The following is a 14595-nucleotide window of genomic DNA, read 5'->3' on the forward strand; positions in this document are numbered from 1 at the left end:
TTTTATTTCGTTTAAAATATTTTTTCTCAAAACTACCAGATTTTACAGATTCTTACGTAAAAAACTATATAAAAAAATATTGTATAAGAAAATACAACAATATAATAAAAATATTTTATTTCTATTTTTTGTCATATAAAAAGTATATTTTTAAGTACACAGATAATAAGATTGTCTCAGAAAACTAAATTATCTAGAGGTTTTTCTTCGTGACAAGAGCACTGTTTTCTAGGACACCCTGTAGCGGGATAGACTAAACATTGGTCCATACAGTATACGTCAGCACCTGTTTCACCCTCAAAATCACCCACGGCTTCACAAGTTGTTCTAAATAAAAATAAACATTACTTTAATAAACAATTAGTAGACATCTAACAGTAATATTAAAAATATAAAAATATGATTTTATTATTTTTCCTTCACCATTTTGTCAAGAAGAATTATATGAAAGTAAATAATATGATAAAATAAAAATGCTTACGGGCATTCACAAATTTCAGTAGGACAATTGGGGGGATATCTCAAGCAATTCTTTTGACACCATTCGTCTACTCCGGGGATCATCCTGTATAATTTCTTGGGAACACAAACTTGTTCCCTTATCACCAGAGGGAATACATTATAGGGGGCCGAATAGCGCAGATCCTGGTAGTAGAGCAAATAGGGGTTGTCTTGGTTGATAAACAGTGGAGGTATGGCACCTGAAACATTTTGTTTATACAGGGTGTTTCCAAAAATATGGGCTATCTCTCGTGGGGAGATTCCTCACGTAAAAATAAGATTTATTTTTTAATATCAACATACGTTTCGTAGCTACAGGGGGTGAAAGCCTTAATTTTTGTCGTATTATTATAATTTTCTTCCAAGTGCTTTTAGCGATTCGAATGAAATATTTTGAAGGTAAGATACTATAAGCACAGAATATCTAGCTACGCTATTTGCGTAGCTAGATATTCTGTGCTATAAGTGTTACGTATTTTATTATAGGACTAAAAATGTGTCGCCAGATTCACCAGAATGAAGTGAAAAAAATCAGTAGCACACAGTTTTTTTTTCAAAAAATATTCCAGTGATAACCCATATGTACCGGGTGTCCCACTAAGATCGGGTTGAATTGAATGAACGATATTGAGAAGAACTTCAACGCTCAAGTCACAGAACAAGTGTGGCAAGTGAAAAAATGCGTAAACATCTAGAAATAATAAGAAAAAACAGCAAATTGGTCGAATTTATCCTTAATTATCATTTACTCTGATAAATGCTTAAATAAACTTTTAAAATTTCAATGCTTCATATTTTCTCAATGACTCGACCGATTTTCAAAAGCGAAGCGGGAAAGTATAGAGAATAAAAAGCCATTTTCACTGCGGTATCACTTGACCCCCCTTCCCCTTTGAAAAAAGTTGGGGGTTGACACCCCCGCTTAGAGGGTTGAAGATTTTGCAATCATTTTTGGGGCAAAAGTTGTCCCCCTCCCAAACAAAATTGACGTGCTTTTTGGATTTTCTGAAAAAAAAAATATCCTGGCCGTTATGCCTTGCGGAACGTTTTCGATGGGCCACCCTGTATAAGGCAATTTTAACAGTTGCTATGGAAAAAAGGATATGTATTTATTACTGTTACCTCCTGCATTAGTTGTGACAGCTACATCAGCACAATTAATAAAAGTTTCCGATTTGCCACAACCCACTGCATGTGTGCCATTATCGCAAACACCCCATTGGTTGCCAGTATAGTACACCCAACGCATGACACATTGGGTGCATGTCAGGTATGGAGGTAGCCTAACTTGGTATCTATAACATAAAGAGTATTGTATAAATAGTTCCATTTTGGTTGCAAATAAGGGTTATCTCGATTATAATACAGTATGCCCCAGATTGTTTTTCCAGGAGGATTTTTTTATTATCGACCTTTTGAGAGAACATGAATTTTTCATAAAAAGTTGCTTGTTCTAGAATGGTTAATCCCGTTTATAATTTTTTCAAATTTCTATACCGTTTTAGAGAAAAATTAAATCATTTTTGGGACTTGGAAAGGAAAAACTTAAGAATGGAAATCTGGAAAATTATAAACGGAATAATAGCCGTAAGACAAAAAACAACAACAACTGAAAAACACGAGTCAGCCCCTATAGAAATAATAACCATCACAGAATGGGTGAAATATTATTCCAAATTGTTGTCAGAGAACAGACCTGAGTATCAAGAACCGCCACAGCCAGAAATAAATATTGAAGAAGAGGAAATCTACGTGGATATCAACAAAATAAAGACCGTTATAATGTCTTTAAAGAATGGAAGAGCATGTGGCCAAGAGGGAGTATATGCGGAACTCATAAAATCTGGAAGCCCCTTCATAAAATCTGGAATCTGGAAGCAAAAAACTGTTTAGAATGTTAACAAACATAGTTAACCAGTGCTTAAATGGTCATCCAGTACCTGAACAGTGGAAAAAAGCATATATTTCCTCTATATATAAAAAGGGCTCAAGGAAGGATCCCAATAACTACAGGGGAATTTCGGTCACCAGCACTATGAGTCGCCTCTATGGAAGGATACTGAGGAACTTAATTGAAGAGGAATACTCCAGCTACGAAGAAAAAGAGCAGAATGGTTTCAGAAGCGGAAGATCATGTACAGATAATATCTTTGCATTGAAACAGATCATCGAGAAGAAATCTGCAATGAACCAGGAAGTTCATATAACATTCATCGATCTACAAAAAGCATATGATACAGTGCCAATAATAAAATTATGGGAAGTATTGCACGAATCAAGAATTAACGCAGCTCTGATAAAAGCTGTACAGAATCTTTACCATGGAGGAAAATCACAAATAAAAACGGTCAACGGTCTCTCAGAGGAAATTTCTATCACTAAACGGCTCCGACAGGGTTGCTGTATATCCCCAACACTATTTAAAATTTATATTGCCAAGGCCTTACATCTATGGAAAAGAAAATGTAACGGAATGGGTATAGAACTAAATGACATATGCCTATACACCTTGCAATTTGCAGACGACCAGGCCATAATTGCAAACGACAAAGATGACATGGAATATATGGTGCGGAAAATAATTGAAGAATATGCTAAATGGGGTCTCACAGTAAATACAGAAAAAACAAAATACCTTCCAATTGGAGCTAATACAGAAAATCTTATTTTAGACAATAATATGGAAATTAGGGCATGTGAAGATTACAGGTACCTGGGATCGATATTTACAGGAGATGGAACGGACGATAGAGAAATAAACAGAGAGTAATACAGGCACGAAGAGTTATCAGATGCATAAATGGCATTCTATGGAGCACTGAAATTACAAAAATCAGGAAATATAATATATACGAGACACTAGTTAAAAGCATATATAGAGTAATATGCTGGATGAGAAACATGGCGACTCACTGAAAGGAATAAAAGGAAATTAGAGACAACAGAAATGGACGCGATTAGAAGAGCAATGAGAATTTCACGGAGGGATAAGATCAGAAATGAAGACATTAGACAACAGATGGGAATAGAGGGAACAATAGTAAATGATATAGAACAAAAACAATTAATATGGTACGGCCACGTTCAGAGAATGCACAATGAAAGAATTCCAAAACAAGTCATTCATTGGATACCACCTGGTAAACGAAAGAGAGGACGTCCCAAGAAAACATGGATGGAAGGAATAAGAAGGTCGATAAGCGAGAAAAATCTGACCGAAGATCGATGGGAAAATCGTACAGGGTGGAAGTTAGGCATCGGACAACGTCGTAGGACGTTCTGACCCGAATTTATATATATAATAACCGTAAGAATGCATTTTTCTGTCAATGCCAATAATAAAAAAGTTTTTTTCTGTTGTAAAGGCAATCCGGGAACATACGTTTATGAAATTGTATTTATTTTTTATTTTATTGAGATTTGATTACCGAAAAACTTTCTTCTTAACGCCATCTTCAGGTATAACAAATGCATTATCGTTTTTTGTACCGGATAAATACAAGGGGTGTTTATCAAAACATTCCTGTGTGGCTTCCTGGTTGTGATTGTTATTCGGACACAGAGCTATCTCAAACTTGCCATAATGGTTTGCGGTCAGCTCTATCTCGATGTCTATATTTTGTCCTACACTGAAAAAAATAAATCAAACTATACAAGGTGTCTTGTAACTAAATGAAAGTATTTTAACTGGTAGAAGAGTTCAATATTGCTCCAAATTTTACATTTTTCTTGGGATTTTCCAGCTTATTCAACCATTTCCAATTATGGTGTAGCCTCCCTCACATTATTTAGATAATCTCTGTGTAGTTGGGCCCATTGTTGTCTAATGTTGACTATGCGGGTCCATGTTATCCCTCCTAATTTGCTAATATCATCAGATTACCTCTTAATGAGGAAGATGCATATATTTTATTTTTCGCCAGAAACTGTTCAATTTATTAGAATAAATATGTGTAAATGCAAAAAAAAACTTTTTTCTTGAAAGCAGTACCACAATTTTATAAAACGGGCCATTAAAATACTATGGACAACGCAAACGACGCCTCGCGAATTGAAACGATATTCTATTGGTCTGACGTCACCCGCCGTTCTCGTCGACGCGCGATGAACTAGTAATATTATCGTTTTTAGCAAAACGATAATATTACTAGCCCATTTGTATGCAAAAAGAAAACTATTTAAATCTTTATAAAAGAGTATACCATTAATTAAATATAACGCCATTATTTTCGCCCATATACTAATTAATGACATACTTAATTGTGTTCGTTAATAAATTATTATAAATAAATGTGGATTTTTGAGTCAGAAATCAATATAATAATAAGTTATCAAATTGAAGTCTTTGTTGTTATAAATAAGCATTTATTAAAAAATGAAATATTATTTTTAAGGTGTTACTTTTTATCACACTGTCTAATGCCCATACAAAATTCAGTTTTTTAGTATTTGGACCAATTATTATTAATCAACGCAGTCAGTTAATGTAGTTTGAATACTGGAATCATATTAATTGGTCCTCTTTAACAAATATTTAAACAGTTTTTTTTATTTTTTAATGAAATAAACGAATTATATCGACAATATTAGTATCTGTCATGTATCTGTACTCTTTAAAAATTTGGTACATCTTTAAAAATAATCTAAAATGTCAATAGTCCATGGGTATATTGATAAATAAGTTCTAAATTACAAGAAAATGCATTTTCTACGGAAACTTAAAGAGATAGGTAAAAATGGTATAATATAATTTGATAGACAATTAAATTGTGCATCTGATTCTCGTAAAATATACAGGGTGTTCCATTTAAATTAAACAAGTTATTGCCGTTTGAAGCTAATAATTATTTAAAATAAATTTTTAGACACTCTGTATAAGGTGGTATTATTTTTATTATTGCAACACAATAACTGATCAGTAAATAAACTTCAGTAAATATTTAGTATTAAAAATTTTGATACCCTTGGAGAAATGAAGCCTTAAAATTTTTACTGCAATTTCACAAAATTGAAAATACTTCAAAAACGGTAAGGTTTAAGTATAATAAATCTTAATCAAATTTACCTTTATTTTAATCGTAGAAACTAAAAATGTAATAATATACAGGGTGTTCCATTTAAAAAAATACAACTTTGATATTTTTTACTTATTTGGGACACTCTGTATCTTGTAAAATTATTTTTAAATTGTACCTCTAATAGTCCTTCATCGAACCCAAAACTTACAATTTGTAAAAATCTCATCGTTTAGCTACAATACTCCGTGTCGTGTGTGGTGAACAACCCTGTATATACTCCATGCTAACTTAATTCTTCTGTTGATTCCTGGTAGTAGAGATCCTGAACCATGTATTAGTTTTCTTAAATATAATCTTCTACTACTTCCAGTATTTTGTTATTTATTAAAATGTATTTTCTATCTACCAATTAATATAATCTACTATATATACAATAATTTGACTCACCTATAATGTCTAGCAACGATTCCTTTAGCATATAAGCCTCCCGCTTCATGTGGTCTTGGTTCTTCTAAATGGTAAGCATCGCCGCATATTCCACATTTTCCACCATTTTGTTCCCACTGAACTGAAACATTTTGATTGCATTAATCTGACTAATTTATGTAAGTATATACCTACTAGGTATTACCACTTACTTTCTAAATATTTAAAAAATAATTTGCTGCGTTCGAAACGAAAGTCGTCTCAAACGTACACCTTGTCTCAAAGAGTATAAGTTTCACTATTAATAAAACTATTTTCTTCAAAAAAAACTCATACATCTTGTATAGTAAAGCGCTTCTATGTTACTTATTTCTCTGATATCCAGACTCTACCTACCTGAGTATCCTCCACAATACAATTCGTTGTCATTATAGTTGACTGGATTTGGGAATCCGAACCTCCACATGGAGTTTCTAGCTGGAGGATCCATGAGTCTTCCATGACCTCTTACCAGTTCCAAAAAACTAGCACATACTATAACTAGAATTTGTAAAATCTGCATCTTTGGGTAGGTGTAAGTCGTCCAGTGTTATTTTCAGAATCATCTGTAAGAAAATATAATTTTATGATGTCTCAGATTAAAAATGTACCTATATGATATAAAGACAGTATGTGCTTTCCAAGAACAAGTGTGATTGTTATATCGGGTGTTGCATCGTCGAGCGGGACATAGGAAATCCCATGTAAATTTTAATGGGGTCAATTATTGGCTTCCCTAATTATTTTAGAGAATTTAGGTTTATTGAAGAGCACTAAAACCCACATTCAAAAGAATAACTTTAGATATTTTTGATTAGCTCGTTTACGAGTTATCGCCGATTTCTTTTTAAATATTTCACCTTTCTTAAGGCCCTGTATTTACTTATGAGCACCAGTCAAGGTAAAAGATAACTGTCAAATGAAGTTGTCATTTCAGAAATTTACCTATTTAGTGCTTTATTATTATTATTAAAAACTCATGCCTACATCGAAAATATTAGCCATGAATTACACTACCGAAGAGAAAGTATTGATGATTAAATGGTATTATCAAGGAAATAGTTATCAAAAGGTGTCGGACATGTTTGCTGCTCTGTATCCGAACAGACCGATACCTGGAAAATCTACAATCGCAAGGAATATCCAGATATTTGAGACCAAAGGTACCCTAATAAATAACTGCAGATATGAAGCAAGGCAGGAACAAAGAGAAGGTGCAAGAAATGATACCGACTTGGAAGTTTTATTGTGCGTGGAAGAGAACGATGGAAACATCAGCACAAGGAAACTTGAGGATGAAATAGGAATAGATCACACTACAGCGTTTCGAATTTTGAAACAACTTAAATACTATTCCTTCAAATATGAAAAGCACCAAGAGCTACGAGATGGGGACGAAATACGGCGGCAGGCGTTTTGTTTTGATATGATGGAAAGAGCAAACACGGATAGGGAATTTTTAAAAAACATATGTTTCACTGACGAATGCACGTTTACCTTAAATAATGAACCCAATGTTCAAAATTATCGATATTGGAACAAAGAAAACCAACACAGGTTTGTCGAAACAAGGACGCAATATCCACAGAAAGTAAATGTTTGGGCAGGGATATTCGGACACAATATTATCGGGCCATTATTTCTTACGCGAAATTTAAATGCAGAATATTATTTGGAACTACTCGAAAATCATATTTTACCTGCTTTACATGATGCCGCTAGGGAAAATCAGGAAGTTTGGTACCAAATGGATGGCTGCCCGACACATAGTACCCTGGCTGTTCGGGAATATTTAGACAATAGTTTTAACGGAAACGTTATTGGCCTAAATCATACAGTAAATTGGCCAGCAATGTCTCCTGATATTTCGCCAAATGATTTCTTTTTCTGGGGCCATTTAAAAAACAGGATATACAAGAATAAAAAATACCCAAATCTAGAAGAGTTAAAAAATGCTATTTCTGCCGAATGCAATAGAATTTCAGTTTACCAACTAGCGAATGTAAGAAGAGAATTTTATGATCGCCTGGCTTATTGTCTAGCAGTCGATGGAGGAATATTTGAACATCTTCTTAAATCCTAAAGTTCTAACAATTTAATAGTACCTAAATTAATAAGTTATTGAATATTGTAATAATACTATAATTAACCTTGTAATTGATTACTTTATTTTACTTTAATTCATATTAATTTGTATTTATAAATACATCTTTAAGATTTCCGATGTAGGAATGAGTTTTCAATAATTATAAAGCACTAAATAGTGTTGTTTAAATTGTAAAATGTGAACGTGTATTTGGATTAATTTTAATTGTATTTGTCTGATGATGCTCGTATATGAGCGAAACACGTGTAACAGTTTAACATTGTATAAACGTTGAGACCGAGACTTTGAGTCTTTTTTCTACTTTTTTAACAACTAAATAGGTAAATTTCTGAAATGACTTCATTTGAGAGTTATCTTTTACCTTGACTGGTGCTCATAAGTAAATACAGGGCCATAAGAAAGGAGAAATATTTAAAAAGAAATCGGCGATAATTCGTAAACGAGCTAATCAAAAATATCTAAAGTTATTTTTTTGAATGTGGGTTTTAGTGCTCTTCAATAAACTTAAATAGAATTATTCTCTAAAATAATTAGGGAAGCCAATAATTGACCCCATTAAAATTTACATGGGATACGGTATAGATGACCACCAGATAATACTATTAATCTCTTCAACAAAATACATACTGTTAAATACCATTCCTAACGAAATAATTTGCTCTGCTTTTGGAAAAATCTATAATTATGTCGCATTATTATTTCAAATTTATTACATTCAAATAAAAATGAATTTGTATACCATGAAATTTCTATACCTCGATATTTTTATACACTTATGATCAGTTGTCATTGATATTGAATATTGAGTCAATTTCAACTCTTCAGAGATATTCAAGAGGCACGCAATCAACAATACAAAAAACATTCAAACTAAATACAATTTTCATAGAATTATATGTCTTTTTTATTCACTGAAAATCTTCATTCGATTAATAAGTGTTACATTTGTGAATAAGTAATTAAAGCCTTGCTTGGAAGGTTTATAAAACAAATTGACACAAATACGTGGCTTGAATAAATTTTTCTTAGAATTCATTTTCATTTTTAGAAGGCTTATAATAAGCAACTGAAATATATTTATTTGCAAATATAAACCAATTGATTAAAGAATAAAAAAAAAGAAAATTAAAAAGGATAGAAAATTTTCAGTCACACAAATCTATTTCCAAAATAACATTTTTTCTCAAATTTTAAACTACACCATTTAAATATAATTTTTACCCATTATAAAAATAATATACAACTTTCTTCAGGCCATCTGGCCAGTAAGCGCTAGTAATGACGTCTAGGACTTAACCTCACCAATATTATTTTTGACCCTCATTCTCTAGCCTTCTTTGACGCCGTTTTTTTTTCGATCGTATGGTGCCTAGTATCAATTTACATACATGCAACATTTTTACTTAGAAGTCAAAGTTGTTGGTGAAATAAATTATGAGTATTTAAAAAAATGGAAAAAACTTTCTCTTCATCCAACGAAAAAATTCCTTTGCATCGAAGATATTGTCGAAAAATTAATGGCAAGCAAAGAAGAAATGCTTGGCAGTTCGTTGACTTATTCAAATATCAATTTGGAATATCGCATATTACCTGGCTAATTGTGTTGATCCCCAAGGTTATTTATTATTCATTTAGTTAAATCATTAGTGTACCGTAAAACAAGGCGTTTATTTTGAAGAACGCAATTTAGCTGCCAAAACTTGTAAATATTTCAAAAAAAGTAAGATTAAAATGCGGTAAACCTTAATCAAATTTACCTTTACATTAATCGTAGAAACTAAAAATGTAATAATATACAGGGTGTTCCGTTTAAAAAAATAAAACTTTGATATTTTTTCTTTATTTGGGACACTGTGTACTTTTTGAAAATAATTTTAAATTGTAGCTTTAGACTCACAATTTCCAAAAATCCAACCATTTGGCTACAATACTCTGTGTGGAAGAAAGTGAATAATGAATAATGATGTGAAACCTTTCATTTCCGTACTGTAGTGTTATTATGAATTATATTAAGATAGAAAAAATAAATATTATATATGTATAAATACACATAATTGAAAATATATTGTAACACTTTTATTAAAATAAAAGATAAGAAAAATAGGAAAAAAGCTTTAAAATATTTTTTACGAATTATTTAGGCCACCCTGTAAATACAAAAATAAACCGGCTTACAGTAATCAAGCAAAGATTTTTAAGGCCACTCCTTATTAACATACAATTAAAATTAAATAAACAACTTCGAACTTCTCAATCTTATACTAGTTTTTCTTTAATGGATAATTCCATTGACGTCCACCACTTTTTTGATACTTTAAATCCTAATTAATTGATTTTTTTACTATGCCACTGGAGATTATATGTATTAATCAATAAAAAATAGGAAAACGTAATTTTTACAAGCCGCTGACCTTTAATTCTGTCAAAATGCAAACAAAAAATATGCAAAAAGTAGAACTGGGAAAATGGCATTTAGTTTTTTGCAGCGATACACAGGGCGAGTCTTAAATAAGTGCTCATATATGTTTAAGGATAATATATTTCAATCCCAGAATTTGTATTTTTCGAAAATGATGTGGGATAATTTTTAAATTTCCTGTTAAAAATCGTAATATCCTTAAAAAAATTCCTTAGACGGTTTTCCGTCTTAGTTCAGTTCAAATAAATCGTCCTAGGTGTCTTTTAGTCTACACACAACACATGTTTTACTTGATAATATCGTTATAAGTTTTTGATCAACAAAAGAGTTCAGTGACAATGAAAATGTCCTTAACCTCATGGTCTTTGACTTCACTCATGTCACAATTCAGCTACCCCAAGATTACAGAGAGATGTTTAACAGCTTTTTTTTCGTTCTCATTGAATGCAAATAAACGACTTTGAAATTGAATCATACCAAACCGTTCGAAGAATTTAAATTAAAATTATTCAATCGTTTTGATTGAAGTTGTTCAGTCAATATGAATAATTTAAATAACAATTCTTATAACATAATTAATACTCAGAAATTAACAGAAGGAAGTTAGCATGGAAGAAACTCAATCATATTCAAACCTTAAATGCCACTTTATCTAAAGAAGAAAACATAATATACTATTTATAATATTATTTATTTATATTTATTTTAATATACTATTTGGACGTCGGGACTACGTTGTGTCACGCGACCAAACGTCGCCGTCGGGGCGCAACGTCGGCACAACCTCGTGCCAACCCTAGTCTGCACTAGTATGGAGAATAATTTTTGGGTCGAAACGACGTTGGATACCTACGTTGGCTAGCAGCCTAATTTAGTACAAACTGCAACGTTGTTTAAAATCCTAATTCACAGAAATAAATTTGGGATAATTATAGTAAAAATATTATTTTTATGATTTAGTTAAAGACATATGCCAGATGGCAGTAAAGGAAAACAAAACAAAATTATTTAAGTATGGAGGATGTTTGAACATCATAATTATTGAAACACTTTAACCAACTCTGTAACTCGTTACCCAAGGCAAAAAAGTTAAACGCAAACAACTTTATTGATAAATGTATTGTTTCTACTTTGAAAAATACTAATGGGCCTTAAAATTAAAGAAGTTTTAAAAAATTTCTTAAATTTTTTTTAGTAAAATGAAAATAATTCATTCGCAGTCGAAAAAAAATTGTTTCCGCGTGTTGTTTAGGGTCAAATATTTCAAGTTAATGTATTCAAAAAGTAGGAATTGCTATTTTAGGAACGAAACATTTTCTTATTCAACAACATGGCGGCTTTCACTTTGTTGTTTTGGAGATTAAGATGGAGTAGTTCGAGTAGTCGCATACCTGGACTAATAAAGTCGCAGTTCAGCCTTAACATGTAGTACACTATTCGCAAGATTGCCTAATTTAGTCATCCTAGAGTCTAGCTTGTGCCGCCCTCTATATTCTAAATAAACGAGGGACTGGATAAAGTATCAGTAATATGTCGATGTATATTTAAATTTAGTTTTAAATGTGCCTTTCTTACGTCCCATTTTAATTAAGTTTTTTTTATAAAAGCAAAAACAGCTCTGCACTGTCTGACTGAACAGAACAATGAAGTGAAAATTTAAGATTTCAGGTTATGGTTCAATACAGTTACAAAAAGGTAGTGGCTCGACGTCCTACCAACGTAAGAATAAGAAAATCTAAACAACGTTGGAATTAGTAAAACAGACGACGTTTGCATAACGTTGGAATAGGTCCTGAAAGTGACGTCGGAAAACTCTTTATTGCCCAACATTGTAACTACGTTGTCCGAATCACCTAAAGATCACTTAAGCAAAAAAGGTTACAAGACAACGTTTATTCGACGTCGCATCAGAAGCTTTTACTTTGTTGTAGTACTAGTTCAACGTCGGCACAACGTTACAACAACGTTTACATTTATTTTATTACCCAAGGTACGGAGCAAACTATTTTTTGTAACTAATCCAACGTTGTGTTTAGTAAACATGTGGTCGCAAGTCGTGAAAATGCTACATGGGGAGGAAACTGCAGGACGCACAACGCTCAATGGAACGAAGTATGCTGGGAATAACCAAAAAAGACCGTAAAAGAATAGAATGGATACGACAAAAGAGCCAAGTTATTGATGTCATCCACATAATCAGATCCCTCAAGTGAAAAAGAGCAGAACTCCTGACAAGAAGGACTAGCAACAGATAGACCACAAAAATTACAGCATGATATTCACGAGAAATTAAGAGACCTAGAGAAAGACGACACTTACGATGGGACTAAGATATTAGGAAATCAGCCAACAATAGACAACAGTTACAAAGACATTGTCTTAATATATGGCGGAGACTAATAAGACATAATTGAAAATCGATGAGATGCTGGAAATGATAAATTATTACTTAACTTCTTTTTCTTAATAACTTAATTAAATGAATGAAAATTGTGAAATTATATAAATTTGAAAAACCGAAATACAGACTTTTTTATATATTTTTTTTCATTTCACCTTTTCTTACAACAAAATTATTCTGTTATACTATTATGAGCTCAAATCACAGTATTAAAAGTTAAAATTTAGTGTGTCTATATTACTAATCAACTACCGTTTTAAAATAGATCTAATAATTCCTTGGAAATGGTTAAATAGTGATTGATCAAACTGCTAAACCACATGCAATATTTTGCTATATTTTTTCTTATCTTCTAAAATAAACTTTTCAAATATATTATAGTCAATTTAGAAACATGTTCTCTCTAAATCTTTTATTCTATATACAGGGTGTAAAAAACTAGCGTACCAAACTTGAAAGTGGGTGATATACAGATAATTTACAAGATATGTTTCAAGTTAGGGTAGTTAGGGCTGTAACTTCCTCAAGACTTTAAATCTTATCGTTTTTTTTATTTTTATCTAGAGTATCACCCCACTAAAGTTTGATAGGCACACTATTTTTTACATCCTGCATAGAGCAGTTAACAGTAACCAAATAAGAACTACAATAAACCAAATAAAAAAAACTGGTATATAGCATCAATGTCTTACTAACTTAAATAAAACATCCAAGAGTTTAACATTAAAAAATATCTTTAAAAAAACTTTTTGCAACTTACCTATTTACTTTCCAACTTAACGATATCTGCATGAAACAAACGAACAAGAAAAAGAAAAAAAGAAAAGAAAATCAAAAGGAAAAAAAAGAAAATTGCGATGCGGTTCTGTCGGAGGATTGGTCGGATGCGCCACCCGAGGTCTTGATAACAACTGACTGTCGAAGAGGCCCGACGTAATGTCTAGGTCGCGAAGAAGGCCGCGGAATATTAAATGGACGCGAATAATCGGACGAAGAATGGCCGAAAAGTTGCGGCTGTGTCAACGGACATAACTCAGGGGGCATATTTCTAACTTATTTTGAAGGTGAACTATAATAAATGTTTCTTCTGCATATCATAAGAGGCTTTCAACACTGACCATGATAATAGAACTGATGATTACATTTATGGGTGCATTTATTTGATACACAAAACTAAAGCAACGTACAGCAAGACAAAACTTGTGCAAAATGCAGAGACTGGCATGTATCTGCATCACAGGAGCCATGAGAACCTGCAAAACAGCAGCAATGAGAGTCATTCTAGACCTACCACCACTGCACGTTGTCATCGGTAGATATGCCAATGCGACAGTGATTAGAATGCTCATTGGCGGAAACAGTACTGACAGAATTGTCAGATCAGGAGCTTGGAACACCCTCAACAGGAAAATTCTGTAACTCCCAGATGATGATATTTCAGTGAAATAACTATCTACTCAACGTGTTTATTTTTCGTCAATAATGGCATGTATTGACTATTTCCATTTTAAATATCTTGAGAACGGTTGCCCTTAGCGATTTTTACAAAGAGATATTTTTTACTTAGAAAATCACAGAGATGTATATTTTTTCCCTCGGTAGTGTTATACAGGTACGGACAAAAAGTTATTACGCTTAAAAACAGTCAAAACACATGTAGGTGGCGCCCTCTACCAGTAGGAGT

The 14595-nt window shown here is 32.3% G+C and overlaps 1 protein-coding gene across 2 annotated transcripts; it reads right to left on the minus strand.

Annotated features, from left to right (window-relative positions):
* Positions 1-100: 100 nt before the first annotated feature.
* Positions 101-13862, minus strand: LOC115886703. 2 transcript variants are annotated; one of them, XM_030905970.1, is made up of 7 exons: positions 13672-13860; positions 6342-6550; positions 5967-6087; positions 3930-4130; positions 1624-1796; positions 482-701; positions 101-327 (listed from the first exon to the last, which is right to left on the minus strand). In XM_030905970.1, exons 2-7 carry the CDS (start codon positions 6505-6507, stop codon positions 177-179), a joined length of 1032 nt encoding a protein of 343 aa, XP_030761830.1. In that variant the 5' UTR covers positions 6508-6550; positions 13672-13860; the 3' UTR covers positions 101-176. The 2 variants fall into 2 exon arrangements, with proteins under 2 accessions (XP_030761830.1, XP_030761831.1); XM_030905971.1 differs by lacking the exon at positions 3930-4130 and having other exon boundaries at positions 13672-13862.
* Between the last annotated feature and the right edge of the window lie 733 nt (positions 13863-14595).

Source organism: Sitophilus oryzae, unplaced genomic scaffold (assembly GCF_002938485.1).
Source record: "Sitophilus oryzae breed Bouriz unplaced genomic scaffold, Soryzae_2.0 scaffold_494_pilon_pilon, whole genome shotgun sequence".
Taxonomy (NCBI): domain Eukaryota; kingdom Metazoa; phylum Arthropoda; class Insecta; order Coleoptera; family Curculionidae; genus Sitophilus; species Sitophilus oryzae.

Coding starts and splice junctions, on each gene's coding strand:
- LOC115886703 (XM_030905970.1), bottom strand. CDS start 6,507: ATGCAGATTTTACAAATTCTAGTTATAGTATGTGCTAGTTTTTTGGAA. Junction 6,088..6,341: donor GTATTGTGGAGGATACTCAG/GTAGGTAGAGTC, acceptor AAAATGTTTCAG/TTCAGTGGGAACAAAATGGT. Junction 328..481: donor ACTGAAATTTGTGAATGCCC/GTAAGCATTTTT, acceptor ATTTTTATTTAG/AACAACTTGTGAAGCCGTGG.